The 20,376-nt window shown below is 39.2% G+C and overlaps 1 protein-coding gene across 3 annotated transcripts in view; it reads left to right on the forward strand.

The window, feature by feature from the left end:
* Positions 1-20,376, forward strand: part of LOC150090468 (uncharacterized) — a 678,730-nt gene that overhangs the window by 301,064 nt on the left and 357,290 nt on the right. For all 3 annotated transcript variants that reach the window (XM_090389911.1, XM_090389910.1, XM_090389909.1), the window contains exon 10: positions 9,551-9,738. In XM_090389911.1, coding sequence (XP_090246037.1) covers positions 9,551-9,738 — 188 coding nt within the window. The remainder of the gene's footprint in view (positions 1-9,550; positions 9,739-20,376) is intronic.

The following is a 20,376-nucleotide window of genomic DNA, read 5'->3' on the forward strand; positions in this document are numbered from 1 at the left end:
CCTAGTTGCCAAGCTCTATAGCCTACACAGTCAGTCTTTCCTCATATGGTTGTTCTTCTGCTGATCTCACTATTCGAGTTGCCCGTCTTTGGAGCCTTTCAAGAAGCTTGATGTCTTTTTCAGATGAGATCTCCATACTTGATCACAGTATTCCAAATTTTGTCTTACAGTTGCCTTATACAGTGGGAGTATTACCTCTGTATCTCTACAGTGGCTTAGAGGGGAACAGGCATTCTGCGTATTATCAGACCCTTAGTCTAAAACAGTGATGGATCCAATATCTTTCTACTTCAGAACATTTAGGTGAAGTCTGGTTGGCCTGCCTCTCTAAAATCCACTCTTGCACACCTTCTTGATGGTAATCCCTGTTATGTCACTTAGGTGGCAACAAATGTGTAGGGTCCTGAGTGCCAAGCATTAGTGTCCAAGCGATTTTTCCTGAGCGATAAATAGTGATTTTCCCAGCGATCTCATTCTGTTTAATTTCTAGTGCTTTTCAAATTTTCAGTTTATTATAGGTTCTGTACTTTTGAATATATATTGAGTAAGAACCCAGAAAGGGCAATTGCCTTTCTTTGGTACCTTTAATTGGTACCGAAACTGTACCGTGTTATGTGAAACTTTGCTGATTGAGGTATAATTATAATGGGTTTTAAATGAATACGTACCAGAGAAACAGTCTATATAAACAAATTATAATAAATCTATAAATAATTTGCACTTGATAGCCAATTAAAAAGATTTGAAATAAAAAATATTGCAAAAATTTTATTAATGAAAAGGTAACATCGTGAGAGATGGGAAAAAAGCTTTATTGTTTATTTGGGTATTTTAAAAATGAAGTTTGGTGAAGTGATTTCTTCTTTTTCTCGGCATACAAGTCTTTGTAGCATTGAATCCCATCTTATAAAATTTGCAAAACCTCGATGCTACATCCAACATTTGAATCTCCATTCATAATTGCCTCACAGGCCATGTCAAGTCCCGAAAAACTTTCAATTCTTCTGTTGAAAATTCTTTTGGTGCCACTTCAGAACTGTTTTCTCTTCATATGGAATTTTCTCGTCAATTTCATGGAGAGTTGTATCATCTGAGTTATTTGCATGTTAGTCAATGCAGTCATGTACATTGGTAGTGTCTAAAGTTTCGAATCCCAGGTCTTTTCCAATCTTCACAATGTCTTTGGCAATTGTCTGAACTTGCGATTCAAAACCAATGAAATCATTTGCCAAATGGGACAAAACATATGCTGCCAAACATAATGTATGTTGTTGGCAATGATTTATAACCAAGATGCATATATGTTTTTGATCGTATTTAAAGGGGTAAAATATAAAGTGTGAAATGGAAAGTTTGAAAAGCTATTATGTCATCTTTTCAGGATGGAATTAAGAATACTGAACTCTGTTGCCACTGACTGCCTGACGGGGGAGACTACTGGCATATGTGCAGCATATATGAGACAGTAGAGTTGGCATTGCACCATATATGTACCCATACATAGGCTACGACAATGCAGCATATATGTACAGTATGTGTCTAGGCTTATTGATTGAGTTTTAATATGTACAGTAAATTTTCAACTTAAATTTAATCAAAAACTGTGTTATAGTGAAGCCTGTGCTGTTTGAAGCTGTGCTATGTGAGGTATTGCTGTATATATATATATATATATTAATTTTCACTAACAAACTAATTTCTACAACCGCTTGGTCACTAGGTTTTACCATTCCTGCCTCCATGGCGGAGCTGGTAACCTGGGGGAAAAGTTATCCTCTCCAGAGCAAAAACGAGCAACCATGTATATAAATGACTATCCACCTCTAGAGCTTTCAGGCTCAAGGCCAGAGACATCAGCTGATAATGAACTGAACCAACCCAAAAGCCTTCATAGGGAAGCACAATTTTAGCATTAGCATTAGCATTTTTAGTATTAGTAGAAGCATAGAATGCAAGAAAACAAGCTTATGCAACATCAGCCAAAAAAAAAAAAAAAACAAATGCTCTGATTTCACTCCTTCATTCATTCCAAATACCTGTCCAGCTCAGCCTTAAATTTATTTAGGCTAACAACTTCCACAACAAAAGATGGAAATCAACTACCTGCTGGCTAAAGGCAAACTTCCGCACATTTATCCTACAACTGTCTTTCCTCAATTTGAATTTATTCCCTCTCAAGTGATTATTCTGAGAAAGAGGAAGAATCCCATCAGCATTGAGCATGCTCAAACCATTCAAGGCTTTATACACCTCAATCAGATCACCTCACAGGTGCCCAGTCTCCAAACACTGTAATTTGCAAAACTTAAGCCTTTCCTAATAAGAGTAGCCCTTTGTTCCATTCACTAATCTTGTTGCCCTTCTTTGTACTCGTAGGCGTCTCCGTAGCCAGGTGGGCAGGAGCAGCAGTGCGTAGCACACACTTCTTGATTAGACCGGGGTTCGAGCCCGTGACCACTAAATACAGAGGATGCATAAAGGTCAGGGATTGACCACCGCATATCCCCTGAGCAATATGGCCTTAGTTGCTAATACACCTAAAAACCAAATAACAAACAAACAAACAAACTGTACTCGTTCCAACAGCTCTGCATCCTTCTTAAAAATGCCATGACTTGCCGAATTTTTTGGAAATTTACTCCCTATCCACCCAGCCTTGAGAAAGTTATCACCATTTCTAATTCAAAGATATTTGGAATCCATTCCCGGATTCCAAAAAAATGGTGAAACGACTGCAATCAGGAACCCCCCTCCCCACCCTGATCGAAACAGCTTCCTCTAAACATTCTGAATGGCTGTAAAAACAAAGATGGTTGGTGGGCTGTCAGTATCTGTCACTACCCACAACACCTAAAATTCATCTAAAGGTGTTATCACAGAGTGGGACCTACTTACAGTCTCTGAGAAAGAAACAGTTCAAGAACTTAGTAAAAAAGTGATCAGTGCCAAATGAATAATGACAAAAAAGATGGAAATCTCATTCCTACTAGATCCATCATTTTAACGTTTAGCACTCCAGAATTGTAAAAGTTGACCGTGTAATTGTAAAAGTATGCGGTGGTCAAAAATCCACAGTAAAAGCTGGCTATTTAAATTGGTGAATACGCCCTTACATTCCAAATCTGATTCGATGTTTTAAATGCCAGAAATATGTGCACTCTCAGCAGGTGTGCAGAGGGAATGCCATCTGTCCAATTTGTGGATCAAAGGATCATACACATTGTTTAGCCTTAATTCCCATTTTCCCCAAACTGCAAAGGAAATCACCCTGCTTTTTCCAAATCATGTGAAATGTGGAAAACTGAAAACAAATAATTCAAAAATACAAAATTGAACATAAAGTCACATATCCTGAGGCACGCAGACTGATTATGGTGGCATAATTCCGGCATTCCCCTCCCCCCATACTTCTCCTTCAACCCATGCACGGTACTAAGTACTATAGGTTTTGATACCTTTCGTGTTTGGGGTTTTCATAAAAAAAAAAAAAAAAAGCCTAGTCGATCATATGCGGCTAACACCTGGAGCTATTCGTCAACTGCAGTTCAAACAGATTTTTTTTTTTGTTTTTTTATGTAAACCCCAAACACGAGAGGATTAGAACCTATAGTACTTGGGTTGGAGGTTGAGAAGACGAAAGATGATATTTGTTTACATTGGACTTGAACTTCTGTAGACTATAATTTTCAGGAAATACGTATGAAGGAAGGTATTTCCAGAAAACAGCAGTTGAATGAATAAACGAGGAAGATGAAAAGTTGATTCTGTTGAGTTTGAAGTTGGACAGTAAATGGATGTTGGCTGGTGGTGGCACGTGATTGATCGGACTGTTTTGAAAGAGAGAGCAGGAATTATAGAAGCCAATTCAGAAAAACAGTGTCTATGGAAGTATCTGTAGAAGAGGCATGCAGCAGAAACGGTTTTTTTTTTTTTTTTTTTGGTAGTTATTGGCGCATTGGCTTCTGTGGCCATAGTGCACCTACCAAGGTTTTTTGCTGTACTTTGATCCAAGCCCGAGGCGGGATTCGAACCCGCGACCTTTGGGTTGCGAGGCAGGCGCTTTACCCACCCGGCTAGCCCGGTCAGTGCAGAAACAGTACATCTATGAGACAGCGAGTGGAGAGACTCTGTTAGAGATGAATCATTAATTAACCGAACTGCCCTCTTTTGAATGGAGTCAAGAAGCCTGAGAGAGGATTTGGGGGCACCACCCCAAATGTGGGAACAATATTCCATGGTTAGGCGGATTTGTGATTTATACAGAGTGCAGCTGTTTGGAAGAAAATTAATGCCAAGAGCGAAAGAGAAAACCAAGTTTTTTAGATGTAGAGGAAGCAATATTTGTAATGTGCTTGTACCAAGCGAGAGAATAGAAGTCAGGGTAATCCCCAAAAGAGATATATCATTTTGCCTAGAAATTGGAGTGTCACTAAAGATAACCATAAGAGGAGAAGAATCCTTTTTTGCGAGAAATAACACCAGACTGAGTTTTAGAAGGGTTGAAATCAACCAAGTTGTCTTTACCCCACTGGAGAATTACCTGAAGATTGGCATTTAAGGAATTGGTAGCAGATTTTCGAGAAGTCGAAGCTGATTGAGCAGGGCAAGGTTTCTCAAAATGGAAAGTAGAATGCAATGTGCTATCTTTGGCAAAACTATGGATAAGATTTCCAGTCAGTGGACGAAGGTCATTAATAAACAAATGGAAAAGAGTGGGGGGAAAGAACTGAACTTGGGGGACACCGGCATTAGTGGAGAAGTTAGAAGATTCTGTTCTGTTCTGTTGTTATGTTCTGGCCACTTGGCTACCCAGAAGCATCAGTTTACACCTGGACAGATGATTCTGGGTACTCGTCCACATCACGGGAAGGTGGGCCAGTCCATGTAAAGCCCGTACTGTCTCAAGAGAGACTCTGACCCACCCAATGTTGTCAGAAGGTAGGCCAGGATCCTCTGGGGGATCCTGGCCTACCTTCTGAGGGGAAAATTCCAGAGGGGGAAAAAAAAACAAAAAAAAAACTATCACCCATGGTGCTGGATATGGAACCAAAATTATTAAAATAAAACATTTATAAAAATAAATAATACAAAATAAAAATAAATAAAAAATAAAAAAAATAAGTAAAGTGGAAGGAGGTAGTGGTGCTGCCAAATAAATTAGTAAACAGAAAAAAAAAAAAAAAAAAAAAAATTGATAATATATAAATGCATGAAAGAAAGAAAGTGATGCTATTAAAAAAAAAAATAATAAATAAATACATTAAAGAAGGAAAGTGGTGCTGCTAAAAAAAAAAAAAAAGCAAGAAACCACTTAATTTTGTCTGCAGGCCGAGGAAAATTTTCACTTCTTGAGGATTTGAGTTTATATATTATTAAAGGTGATCTAACCTGCTATGCATCACCAGGACCATTGTGCTGCATTTTGTTGAGATCTGTCGACACTGAATGCCTTCGAAGAAATATGCCTTCAGCGAAAGCCTGAAGAATGAGATATGACTCCGAGCTTTGAAGCAGAGACGACTCCTGTCCTGGTTGAAGATTAGTGAGTCCATGAAGAGGTGTGGTGCCTCTGTAGCCAGGTGGGAAGGAGCAGCAGTGCGTAGCACACGCTTCTTGATTAGACCAGGGTTCAAGCCCATCACCACCAAATACGGAGGATGCAGAAAGGTCAGGGAATGACCACCGCATATCCCGGAGCAATATGGGCTTAGTTGCTAATGCTCCTAAAAACCAAATAACAGCTAACAGCATGAAGAGGAAGTCTGAGATCGTCATACAGGGAGCAATGAAACAAGATGTGATCCCAACTCTCTGGTGATCCACACGAACAGAGGTCTGTTTGTGATAAATTGAACCTAAAAAGACTCGGGTTCATTGATCCATGTCCTGTCAACAGGTAGGACGTGAATATGTCCATGCAGAACCACAATCGAACATGTTTATCAAGGAGAAATGAAACTTGTCGTATAAATTTTCTCTTTGTTGCACCAATGGGAGCTGTATCCCATCGAGACTGCCAGACGTTAACTCACTCGTTCCACAGTCTCCTTCTTTCTCTTTTAGCATCATCTTGAAGGTTGATGGTTATTCCTAGAAATTCGGTCTCAATCTGCTTTTTTGATGTCTGTATAAAAATCCTCTATAAGTAACTTGCAAGTCTAAAGGTAATGTTCCGGCTAGTACTTGCAGAGCTTGCGTCGAGACTGTCCTGCATGCCTTAACTAAACACCGCAAGATGGTTCTCTGCAATGAGGCAAGTTTTGCTTTGAAGTGTTTGAGCCGTGCCCTGTGAAACCATGCACCGGCAGCATACGTGATTAGAGGAAGGAAAACTGCATTGTAATAGATCCTTAAAGTTTTTCTGGAGAGCCCCCATTCAACACGGGACACCCTAACAATTGCACCAGTAAATCTTCGTATTTTAGATGATAAGTTTGTCAAGTGAGGAATAAAATTGAGACTGGAATCAATTACCACTCCTAGAACTTTGTACTCTTTAACTATTGTGAGACGAATGTTGTTGATCTTGACCAGTGGAGGACAAGAGATAACCAACTTTGATCCGTTGAGATGCTATAAATGCCAAAAGTATGGCCACTCTCAAACGGCATGCAAAGGGAACCCAGATTGTCCCAACTGTGGATCCTCCAATCACAGCCAAAATGATTGTTCAGCGAAAGAAATGACCTGTCCCAACTGCAAAAGTAACCATTATTATGTCATGTATTATGTATTAAGTAACCATTAACTATTATGTCATGCTGCAGCATCTCGATGAGAAAAACTTACAAATGCTGCTAGTCTTCTTTAACCGGATCTTCCTGGAAAATATTTATCCAACCTCTTGTCACCATGCTACAGTTTTAGTGTTTTTTGAAACCTGGAAAAGATCCCTCCAGTCCTAATAGTTACAAGCCAATCTCTCTGTCAAGTTGCCTTCGTAAAATTCTTGAAAAAATGATCCACAGTCAACTAACCTGGATCATTGAAACTCATCATCTACTGAGTAATCGTCAACATGGCTTTCGCAAAAATAGGTCCTCCGTAGATCTGATGATCAAGGCGGAATCTGAAATGTGCAATGCCTTTGTGAAAAACTAACACCTTGTCATGGTCTCCATTAATATAGAGAAGGCATTTGATACTACCTGGCGGTATGGCATTCTCAGTGACCTACATAATCTTGGTCTATGAGGCAACCTCCCTATATTTATTAGGAACTTTCTTCAGAGCCACTCTTTCCAGGTTCTATACCAAAATCTTCTTCTACATTCTCACAGGAAGGAGTACTACAGGGGTCGGTATTGAGCGTAACCCTATTTGCCCTTAGAATTGATTCTATTACAATAGAACTTCCAAATACTGTGGAAGCCTATCTTTTGGTGAGTCTGTTTGTTGTGAAATAAGCACTGGAAAAGGAAAAATGAGAGTAGGTGTGTGTTATAGGCCTAATGAAGCTGATGCGTTTTATGCAATTGCTATTGAGCAATTGTGCAGAGAAAAAAGTGGGCAAGTAAATCAGAATGTGTTATAATGGGAGATTTTAACTTTCTATATATTGACTGGAACTTGTGAGTTGGTCACTCCTACACTAGCAAGACTTTTGTGGATTTATTGGATGACTGTTTTCTACAACAGCATGTTCGAGAGGCAACCAGAGGGAGTAATACTCTTAATCTGATTATCAACAGTGATTATTCATGCATTAAGAATTTGCAGATGGAGGATCCATTGGTTGACAGTAATCACAATGTACTGATGTAATGTGTGAATTACTTAATGATGTAACTACCATCAAGGATAAAGGGAACGGCTTTTGCTTTCGTAAAGGTGGCTACAGGGGTCTCAGGCAATTTTTAAAATCTGTACAGTGGGATCAACTGACAATGTTACCAAAATTGAATTCTAAATGGGAAGCCTTCAGTGACTTACTTTTGGAGGATACTAGGCTTTTCAGTTTTTAAGGGGAAGTCTAATCTGACCAATTTGATTGTTTCTACAGTGATCTCACAAAGGAACTGGATACAAAATATAATTTTGATGGCATATATTTAGATTTCAGGAAAGCTTTTGACACTGTTGTGCACGGAAGACTACTGTACAAATTGTAGCAGTATGGTATTATGGGTAAGACAGTTGTAGAATAGATATGCAGAAATTTGCCTTTAACCAGTGGGTGGTTGATTGCTGGAACAAATTTCCATCTGTTGTTGGGAAAGATGATAGGCTAAATAAATTTAAGGTGGAACTGGGTAAACATTTATAGGGAAACGTGTGATTTTTTTTGGCTGATGCTACATAAGCTTATACGCTTGATTGCTTGCATCACATGCCACGATTACTACTACTACTACTACTATAATGATTTCTAGGTAATGTAACGCTTTTCTCCAAATAATGCTGGTAAAGACATTTTTAATGTTAAAAAGCTGCAATGCAGATTATTTTTGGTACCATGCTAGTCAATGCATGGGTGGTACAGAGTAAATTTGGGACTAATAATCATCCATCCATCCTTTTTTTTCCCCGAGAAAGTACTCTTTTATTGAATAGCGAGATGTAACAAAGGCACCTGGCAGAATTCGTACTTTTTTCAAAATGGATTGTCAAGCAAAGAAAGTTAGGAAACATTGCAGGGAGTGTTTAGAAAATTTCTGAGAAAGAATGAAGCAGGGTGGAAGGCAAAACAGGTTAAAACATTTTGTCAAGATTGTGAAAATCACTCTGCTTTATGTCTAAGAATGCTTTAACATAATTCACTGTAAACAATAGTAATTATATTTGAAATGAAAATTGTCAACAATTGGTTCCTTTTTCTATTCCAACTACTATGATTTTATTTACCACACAAAAACCTCAATTAATAAAAAAATATGGATCCTGGGCTGACACTTGGTACATAAATATATATAGAGGACTGGTGAATCCAATAAATGCTTAAACACCGGGCACTTAATGCCAAAACTGAATATAAGACTTGTAGCACAACGAGATACTCATGGGTCACAAAGTCCGATGAAAATTAGTGCAGCGTCCCACCCGTGGATCGCTTTGCCCAGTGGACATTAGAGAAGCAACCCACTGGTGGGTCACCCTTGCGTGAACTGGCTAATTATTGTCTTATACCGCCGTAGTTACCTTTGCGAAAGCAAAAGCCCTTTTCTTTACCCCTGATGGTAGTTACCTCTTTGAGTAAATCCCACTTCAGAACACTGTTACCACTGCCACCTAGTGGTTCCTTTATATGCCGATTCTTAATGCATGAAGAACAACTATATTTTTTGTAATAAAATAAATTTGATTACGTGACATATACAGTATATTTGTTTGCATTAAGAATAAAATTCAGCTTATAAAATTTTGAATCTACAAACAAATCCTCTGGAACACATCAGTTTTCTAATTTCCGGACTTTCATTAGTTACCATATTTAACTTCTTTCAAGTGTTGTACTGATGATGTTTTTGTTTGTACATTCATTTATTTAGTAATTTAATTTTTAAATTTTTTTCATTTGGTATTTTTTTTTTTTTTTAATTTATTTCTCCAGGAACTATGTGAAAATCAGGTCTCAGAGAATATCTGGATTCAGATGTGCAAAGTGAATATAATTTCAAAGGATCAGAAAAGACTAATTGCAACTCAGGATATTGAAGTGGGACAAGCTGTCATTGAATATAGAGGAAAGTTTCTTACAGCTTCTCAATTTTGTGAACAGAATCCCTTCTTCAGTAAAAGGTAATATTGAAAATATTGTTCTGATTTAATTACTTTGAAATAAGTGAAATAAGTTCATTCAAAATTGTGAATTGAATTTCTCCTCCTTATTAGCATTAGCACATGATTCAAGAAAGCAATCTTATATAAGCAGCATCAGCAAAAAAAAAAAAAAAACCTTCTCATTTTACCCATCCATTCGGTCCAGATGTTTATCTAGTTCTGCCTTGAATTTAAGCTGTCAACTTCTAAAATGACAGATGGAAGTTTGTTCCAGCAATCAACCACCTGCTGGCTAAAGGCAAACTTCCACACATCTATTCAACAACTGCCTTTACTCAATTTGAATTTATGCTCCATCAGGGGCGCCTCCGTAGCCAGGTGGGAAGGAGCAGCAGTGCGTAGTACATGCTTCTTGATTAGACCGGGGTTCGAGCCCGTCACCACCAAATACGAAGCATGCGGAAAGGTCAGGGAATGACCACCGCACCGGAGCAATATGGCCTTAGTTGCTAATGCTCCTAAAAACCAAACAACAACAACAGCTCCATCAGGTGATTAATCTGGGCAAAAGGAAGAATCACATCAGCATTGAACATGCTAAAAACATTCAAAGCCTTATACACTTCAATTAGATCACCACGTAGGTGCCTAGTCTACAAACCCTGTAATTTGCAGAACTGCAGCCTTTCTTCATAAGAGCAACCCATTGTTCCATTTACTAATCTTGTCACCCTTCTCTGTACTCATTTCAGCAGCTCTACATACTTCCTAAAGTGAGGCCTCCAGATTTCTATACAGTACCCAAGGTGTGGCCTGAACATTGCCTTATGCAAGGGGATAATCACCTCCTTTTCCCTGCTAGAAAACTTCCTGTATATCATTGACATGACACCATGAGCTATTCTTTCAGCACATCTGCACTTCTCAGATAACTTCATATCTGACTGCATAATTACTCCTAGGTCTTTTTCTTTCTCCATCTCCCTGAGCGTAGTGTACCACACAGCTGGTTCATTACTCTGATGTTACTGGTACTCACATGCAGTATTTTACATTTGTCAATGTAAACTTCAGTTGCCATCTCTCAGCTCATCTGCTGAACTGTTGTAGATCCTGCTGCAGTAGCATACTGTCATTAGAGTCATTATCAACCCTGCTAACCTTCCATATCATCTGCAAACTTAGATATTTAGCTTGATATACCATCATCAATATTATTTATAAATACAGAAAACAACGGCCCCAACACTGAACCATGGGTAACTCCACTAATAACATTAGTCCACAAAGAGCAGTGTCCGCTGATTACCGTTCTCTGTCTTTTCACACCGAACCATCCCTTTATCCATAGCAGCATTTACCTCCAATGCTACGCTGTTGCAAACAGCGTAGCATTGGATGCAAAACTGTTTTAAACTGGATGCAAAATTGTTTTTTTGCATCCAGTTCCTCTGTGGCCACATCATGATATCGAGTGAAATTGGTCAGACAAGTCTTCCCATTAACAAACCCGTGCTGTGTCTGAACTATAACTGAAGTCTTATCTAGATGAACCTGTAGTGCTTCCTTAACCAGTGCTTCCATTACTTTTCCCGCAACAGAAGTTAAACTAACAGGTCTTTAATGCCACACTGTTCGAATTTGTTATGTAGTCTTCCATATGCAACAGTATCAAAAGCTTTCTGCGATCCAAATATATGATATCAAAATTAATCTTTGCATCCAGTTCTTTTATGACCATATCATAGTATTCATTCAAATTGGTCACCCCTTAAGAAACCCATGCTGTGTCTGTGCTATAACTGAAATTTTGCCTAGATGATCGTGTAGTGTTTTTTTTAACCAGTGCCGCCATTACTTTTCCCGCAACAGAAGTTAAACAACTAACAGGTTTGTAATTACTTGTGTCGGCCTTTGATCCTCCGTTGTGAAATGGGATCACATTTGTATATCTCCAGTCCATGGGTACCTCCCCTGAATTCAAGGAAGCTCTCATAATTATGGCTAAGGATTTGCTTTCTTCCTTTGCTGCCTCCTTTTATATAACTGGATAGTTCTCATCCACCCCAGGTGTCTTCCTTATGTTTATCTTCAACAATTATCCTCCGCTTTGCTCTGAGTTATTACAAAATCATTCAGCTCTCTGTCAGAGATGCATAATCCTCTGGCATTCCCCTCCCTAAATAATTCCTCATGTGTATATATATTGATTCAAAATACCCATTGTTTGTTAGCTCCTTGTTTGTTTGTTATTTGGTTTTTAGGAGCATTAGCAACTAAGGCCATATTGCTCCGGGATATGCGGTAGACATTCCCTGACCTTTCCGCATCCTCCGTATTTGGTAGTGACGGGTTCGAACCCCTGTTCGAATCTAATCAAGAAGCATGTGCTACGCACTGCTGCTCCTTCCCACCTGGCTACGGAGGTGCCTTAGCTCCCTGAGCAGGATGATTAGCAGTTGAACCTCGATATGAAGTGGACCAATCTGATTCATCATCTTCCTTCTGGAGTTTATATTAATAATGAACTCTTTGCTGTTTTTATTTGCATTCTTTGCCAAAGATTTCTCGTAATCTGCCTTTTCCTGCCTAACCTCCTTTGTGACTTGATTAATGACCAGCTTATATCTACCATAAGCTTCACTGTCACCTGTTAATTTATATATATATCCCATGCATTTTTCTTATCAACTAACTTCTGACATCCATTTAGGCCTATACTCTGAACAATATTTCTTAGTTGGTATGAACAGCCTAGTATCTTCGGAGATTAATTCTTTAAATGCTTTCCATTTAGCATTTGCTCTTGGTAACATCATCAGTTGCCCCCACTGTATAGAAGTTAAAAACTGTCTCAGACTACTGTAATTGCCATTACAAAAGTATGATTTTTTCTCGTGTTTGTAATCATTAGTATATTACTTACACTTGTCTTGTGATTTTTTGGCAAAATTGATGCTCAGGGCACTGTGCACCAGCATTATAGTGCTCTAATTTTTAAGGTTTTTATTTCATATTATGTCTAATTCACATGCAAGAATTTAGTTTTGATCATATAATGACATGCATGTTGGGTCATTGGGGAACCTCAAAATGCCTTCTGGGAAAATGTTTGCACTAATTTTCTGCTGTTGTTTCTATTGACACTCCAGTCAGTTTGAAATTGATAGCATTAGTGATATTATTGCTAATTATACCATATTACTAATTTTTACTAGTAATAGCATTAATTGGTAAGGGATGCAAGAAACAAGTTTATATATGCACGAAACAGTTTATCCCTCCAATAGTTTGTCTAGTTCTTCCTTGAATTTATTTAAACTCGCAACATCCACAATGCCAGATGAAAGGTTTTGTCCAGTGATGAACCACCCTCTGCATATCGATTCTGCAACTGTCCTGCAGTTTCAATTTGTACCCCTTCATGTGCATATTCTGAGCAAGAAGAAGAACAAGAAGAAGAATCCCATCAGCATTGAGTTTTGCTCACCCCATTCAACCTTAAAACCTCAATCAGAACACCTTGCAGATGCCTAGTCTCCAGATGGTGCAATTTGCAGAACTAAAGATTTTTTCTTGGTAAGAGTACCCTTTGTTCTTCTCACCCATCCCCTTGCTCTTATCTGTACTCATTCTAGCAAACCCCCTATCTGACCTAAAATGACAGCTGCAGACCTGTATGCAGTACTCAAGATGTGGACTGACCATTGTCTTATACAATGGGATAAGCTGCTCCTTATCTGCTAAGAAAAATTACTATATATCATTGACAAAACCCCTTGCTTCCCTTGCAGCCTTTCTACACTGATCAGAGAACTTCATATTGAACTGAACCATTATCCAGGTCTTTTTCATTTCCACTACGCTGAGTGAGTACTCCACTGTTGATATATTATTACCCATGGCTTATTTTACCCATATGCAGTACTTTGTTTATATCAATTTTAAAGTTCATTTGCCATTTCTCTGTTCCTCTGCTTAACTCTTCTAGTTCGTGTTGCTGTAACATACTGTCATTACTACCATTAACCACCATGCCTACCTTTGCAGCAACTGCAAAGAGGCATTAAGCCTGATATACCTTAATCAGTATCATTGATAAATATTGAAAACAACAATGGCCCAAACAATGAATAACGTGAGTTTACGAAGAGCAGTGTCCATAGCCTTATCCTGACCTTAATGCCGCATTGATACTGTTCGTACACTAGTCCTTTTATTTCTAGCAATATGAAAAGCCTTCCTGAAATCAAAGTATATGATGTCAAAATTTCTTTTTCATCCAGTTCTTTGGTCAATTAGCATTAGCATTAGTAGAGGCATTTGATGCAAGAAAGCAAGCTTATGCAGCATCAGCCAAAAAAAAAAAAAAAAAAAAAACCCCACTTCCACTTCACCCCTCTGTTTGTTCAAAATACCTGTCCAGCTGAGCCTTAAACTTATTTAGGCTATCAACCTCTACGACAAGGGATGGAAGTCTTCCACCAACCAACCACCCGTTGGCTAAAGGCAAACTTCCGCACGTCTATCCTACATCTGTCTTTCCTCAATTTGAATTTATGCCCTCTCAGGTGATTATTCTGAGCTAGAGGAAGAATCCCATCAGCATTGAGCATGCTCAAACCATTCAAGGCTTTATACACCTCTATCAGATCACCTCGCTGGTGCCTAGTCTACAGACACTGTAATTTGCAAAACTTAAGCCTTTCTTCGTAAGAGCACCCCTTTGTTCCATTCACTAATCTTGTTGCCCTTCTCTGTACTCGTTCCAGCAGCTCTACATCCTTCTTGAAATGAGGCCTCCAGACCTGTATACAGTACTCTAGGTGTGGCCTGACCATTGCCTTATACAAGGGAATAATCACCTCCTTATCCCTGCTCGAAAAATTCCTGTATATCATTGACAATACTCCATGAGCTACTCTTGCAGCCCGTCTGCACTGCTCAGAGAACTTCATATCTGCCTGCACAACCACCCCCAAGTCCCTTTCATTCTCCACCACTGTCAGTGTAGTACCACAGAGTTGATACGTTGCTCTGGGGTTGCTGTTTCCCATGTGTAGTACTTTATATTTGTCAATGTTAAACTTCATTTGCCACCTCTCAGCCCATCTGCTCAACCTTTCCAGATCCTGTTGCAGCAGCATAGTGTCAGTAGTGTCCTTGACAACCCTGCCAACCTTTGTATCGTCTGCAAACTTGGACATTAAGCTTGATATACCATCATCAATATCATTTATAAATACAGAAAACAATAATGGACCCAACACTGAGCCCTGAGGGACTCCACTAATAACATTAGTCCACGATGAGCAGTGTCCATTGATTACCACTCTCTGTCTTCTCCCCCTCAACCACCCCTTTATACATAACAGCAATTTGCCTCCAATGTCACACTGCTCCAATTTGTGTAGCAATCTTCCATGTGCAACAATATCAAAAGCCTTTCTAAGATCCAAGTATATAATATCAAAGCTATTCCCTGCATCCAGTTCTTTTGTGACTGCATCATTGTATCCAATCAAATTGGTCAAGCAAGACTTCCCCTTAACAAAACCATGCTGTGTCCGAGCTATAATTGAAGTCTTGTCTAAATGATCCTGCAGTGCTTCTTTAACCAGTGCCTCCATTAATTTTCCTGGAACAGAAGTTAAGCTCACAGGTCTGTAATTACTTGTGTCAGCCTTTGATCCTCCTTTGTGAATTGGGGTCACATTTGCACATTTCCAGTCTATGGGTACCTCCCCTGAGTCCAAGGAAGCTCTCATAATTATGGCTAAGGGTTTGCTTACTTCCTTTGCTGCCTCCTTTAATATAACTTGATAGATCCCATCCACCCCGGGTGCCTTTCTTGTGTTTCTCTTCAACAATCTCTCCTCCACTTTACTCTCAGTTATTTCAAGATTCTGTAGCTTACTGCTAGAGTTGAATACACCTCTGGCATTCCCCTCGCTGAATAACTCCTCATGTGTGAATGTCGATGCAAAATATTCATTTAGTTTGTTAGCTACCTGAGCAGGATCATCAACAGTTGACCCATCAATATCAAGTGGACCAATCTGATTCATCCCCTTCCTTCTAGAGTTTACATAAGTAAAGAACTCTTTGCTGTTTTTCTTTGCATCCCATGCCAAGGATTTCTCGTAATCTGCATTTGCCTGCCTAACCTCATTTGTAACTTGGTTGCATATCAACTTGTATCTATCATAGGCTTCTGTGTCATGTGTTAATTTGTAAGTATCCCATGCATTTTTCTTCTCTGCCATATGCCTCATTAGTTCATCTGACATCCATTTTGGCCTAAACCTTGAACAATATTTCTTGGTTGGTATGTAAAGCCTAGTAGCTTCCAAGATAAGTTCTTTGAATGCTTCCCATTTTGAATTTGCTGTTGGTAACATCATCAGTTGGTCCCACTGTATAGAATTTAAATACTGTCTCAGTCCATCGTAGTCGCCTTTACGGAAGCAATAACCCTTCCCTTTACCCCTAATGGTAGTTACCTCTTTGAGTAAATCCCACTTCAGCACACTGTGATCACTGCCACCTAGTGGTTCATTTATCTGCAGATTCTTAATGCATGAAGAATCACTGCTGATAATCAAATCAAGAGTATTACTCCCTCTAGTTGCCTCCCGAACATGCTGATGTAGAAAACAATCATCCAATAAATCCACAAAAGCCCTGCTAGTGTGTGTGAGTGACCAGGCCCCAAATTCCAGTCAATATCTGCGAAATTAAAATCTCCCATTATAAGACTCTCTGATTTACTGGCCCACTCTATTTCCCTGTACTGTTTCTTATTATACTCATCAGAGTCATTAGGCCTATAGCACACTCCTACTCTCAATTTTGATCTCCCAATGCTTATGTCACACCAAACTGACTCAACATTGCACTGTCCAGCGATGTCGACTGGCTTCACTTCCTTGGTTTTTATGTGTTTCTTAACTAATAGCATAACCTCTCCCCCCTTCCTATCCTGTCTATCCTTTCTGTAGACGTTGTACTCCCCAAATTCCAGATCTGCATCCCTTATATATGTGTAACACCACGTCTCTGATATCCCAACAATATCTGCCTTTGATGTTTTGAGCAATACCTCAAATTCACCAAATTTGTTTACTAAACTCCTAGCATTGGTGTACACGCAAGTATACCTGCACCTGTTTCTATTCTTAGCTACCCTAACACAACCCATGTGTTTACTTGTACCGCAATGGCTCCCAGCAGTCTCTGAAATACCATGCATCTTGTTTTTCAGTCTTCTGCTCATTCTAATAGAAGCAGTTTAAGAATCACTTTCACCTATGCCAGTGGCTACTATCAATCTATTGGTCTTTGTCTCCCCCCAAGCTAGCAGTTTTCCGACCCACCTAACACTGCCTCGATAGCAATAGCAAATATTCTTGCACCCTTTCTATTTAAGTGTATCCCATCCCTGTAGAAGCAATCTCTCCTGTTAACAAGTACAGTCCAGGCTGAAAAAAATTCTACCCTTTGAGCCTTGCACAATCTTTCCAGGGCCGAATTGATCGACAAAACTCTCATCATATACTCCCTCCTATCGTGTCTAGGCAGAATTGCAGACACTTTCAAATTCAACCCTAATTCTCGGCTTTTGTTCAACAGTGACCTGTACTTGTTAAGTAATTCTGCCGGTGAATGAATCATAGTAACCTATCAGATTGATTACTCAAGACTGCTTGTTAACAAATCCATGCTGTTATTGCAGTTTATTTGTATGCTTTCAAGATGGTCCTCCATTACTTCTTTCACCAGTGATTCCATTATTATCCCTTCGTAAGACATTAAGCTAACATGTCTATAATTACTCATGTTGCCTCTTGATCCCCCCTTTACCCATTGGGCATACATTTGCACATCTGCAGTCCATCGGGATCTCTTTTGAATCCAAGGATGCTCTCATAATTATGGCTAAGGGTTTGGATTCCTTCTTTGCTCCCTTCCTTAATATAATTGAATAGAAGTTTGATAAACTTCTGGCATCCCCTTTCCTAAAGAATTCCTCATCTGTGAATGTAGATGAATCCTACCACACGATGTAATTCTACCACAACCAGTGGTAGAATTATCTTTCGTTAATGGAAAATATGATAGAAATAAAGCATGGAAATTATTTTACAGTCATTGTGCAACAGCAAACCTCATTAATTATAAGAGAGCAAAGACAAAATGTAGGGAAATTTCATTTATTAGTACCAAAGAATAAGTAACAATAATCTTCTCCATTGGTGAAGAATTCTCCACTGAGAAAAAAAGTAAAAATAGCTTTTTCCACTTGTGAAGCATTACTTATTCAAGGTAATGCAATATCAGGCAACTTGTTGTGAAGGTGTTCACAATATGAGATATGATAAAAACAATTTACCATTTTCAGCAATTCCCTACGTAAACATCATGCTAATGCTTTAAGCTATTACGTTTAGTGAATTTCCCGTAAGTAGAACCTTTAGCCCTAAATATTTTCATTCTTTCTCATATATTAAAAAGATAGATCAGTGGTATAAAATAAACTAACACTGACTCTTGATTATTGATTTATCTCTTGATTATAATCAGCCTTTCAAAAGTAACAACTCTCTTGAGGCTTTAGCCACGATATCCAGCAGTGCTTCTGGTGTAGATGGAATATAAAGGATTTAAAGTGAGAGGCCCATCAAGCTCTCAGCTGCCCACATCAACGCCAGAGCTTACACTTGGTCATCATGCAACACAGTGGCAACCCCTAAGGCAGAATGTGCTGGTCCCACAGGAACTAGTAGTTGTTGGTGACTCTATTATCAGGGAAACGGGGAACATGCTTTGTAAAAAGGATAGGTGGAACAGGACCAGGGTATGTCTGCCAGGGGCAAAGGTTGATGATGTTGTAGAGCGGATATCATCTGTTAAAGGCACAAAAGGTGATATAGTTGTACACGTTGGCACTAATGATATTAAGAGTAGGAGACCGGCAGAATTACTTAACAAGTACAGGTCACTGTTGAAAAAAAGCCATGAACTAGGGTTGAATTTTAAAGTGTCTGCAATTCTGCTCAGACACGATAGGAGGGAGTATATGATGAGAGCCTTGTCGATCAATTCGGCCCTGGAAAGATTGCGCAAGGCTCAAGGGGTAGAATTTTTTTCATCCTGGTCTGTACTTGTAAACAGGAGGGACTCCTTCTACAGGGATGGAATACACTTAAATAGAAAGGGTGCAAGAAAGGGTGCGAGGCAGTGTTAGGTGGGTCAGAAACTGCTAGCTTGGGGGGATGCAAGGACTAATAGATGAACAGTAGCCACTGGCAGAGGTGAAAGTGATTCTTGCACTGCTTCTATTAGACTGAGCAGAAGCCTGAAAAACAAGATGTAGGATATTTCAGAGACTGCTGGGAGTCATTGCTTTGCAAGTAAATGCATGGGTTGTGTTAGGGATACCTAAGAAAAAGAACAGGTGCATGTATACTTGGCATGTACACCAATGCTGGGAATTTGGTAAATAAATTTGATGAATTTGAGGTATTGCTCAATGCATCAAAGGCAGATATTGTTGGGATATCAGAGACATGGTGTCACACAGATATAAGGAATGCAGAACTGGAATTTGGGGAGTACAACGTCTACAGAAATGATAGACAGGATAGGAAGGGAGGAGAGGTTATGCTATTAGTTAAGAAACACATAAAATCCAAGGAAGTGAAGCCAGTCGACATCGCTGGACAGTGCAGTGTCGAGTCAGTTTGGGGTGACATATGCACTGGGAGATCAAAATTGAGAGTAGGAGTGTGCTATAGGTCTAATGACTCTGATGAATATAATAAGAAACTGTACAGGGAAATAGAGTGGGCCAGTAAATCAGAGAGTCTTATAATGGGGGATTTCAGTTTCCCAGATATTGACTGGAATTTGTGGGTTGGTCACTCGCACTTGATTTGATTATCAGTAGTGATTCTTCATGCATTAAGAATCTGCAGATAGAGGAACCACTAGGTGGCAGTGATCACAGTTTGCTGAAGTGGGATTTACTCAAAGAGGCAACTACCATTAGGGGTAAAGGGAAGGGTTATTGCTTTCGTAATGGCGACTACGATGGTCTGAGACAGTATTTAAATTCTATATAGTGGGACCAACTGATGATGTTACCAACAGCAAATTCAAAATGGGAAGCATTCAAAGCACTTATCTTGGAAGCTACTAGGCTTTACATACCAACTAAGAAATATTTTATCAGGTTTAGGCCTAAATGGATGTCAGATGAACTAATGAGACATATGGCAGAGAAGAAAAATGCTTGGGATACATATAAATTAACACTTGACACAGAAGCCTATGATAGATATAAGTTGATCTGTAACCAAGTTACAAAGGAGGTTAGGCAGGCGAAGGCAGATTACGAGAAATCTTTGGCAAGGGATGCAAAGAAAAACAGCAAAGAGTTCTTTACTTATGTAAACTCTAGAACGAAGGGGATGAATTAGATTGGTCCACTTGATACCGATGGTTCAACTGTTGATGATCCTGCTCAGATAGCTAACAAACTAAATCAATATTTTGCATCGACATTCACACATGAGGAGTTATTCAGCGAGGGGAAAGCCAGAGGTGTATTCAACTCTAGCAGTAAGCTAGAGAATCTTGTAATAACTGAGAGTA

The sequence above is a fragment of the Mastigoproctus giganteus genome, chromosome 2, assembly GCF_048544385.1.
Source record: "Mastigoproctus giganteus isolate SK-2022 chromosome 2, ASM4854438v1, whole genome shotgun sequence".
Classification (NCBI taxonomy): domain Eukaryota; kingdom Metazoa; phylum Arthropoda; class Arachnida; order Uropygi; family Thelyphonidae; genus Mastigoproctus; species Mastigoproctus giganteus.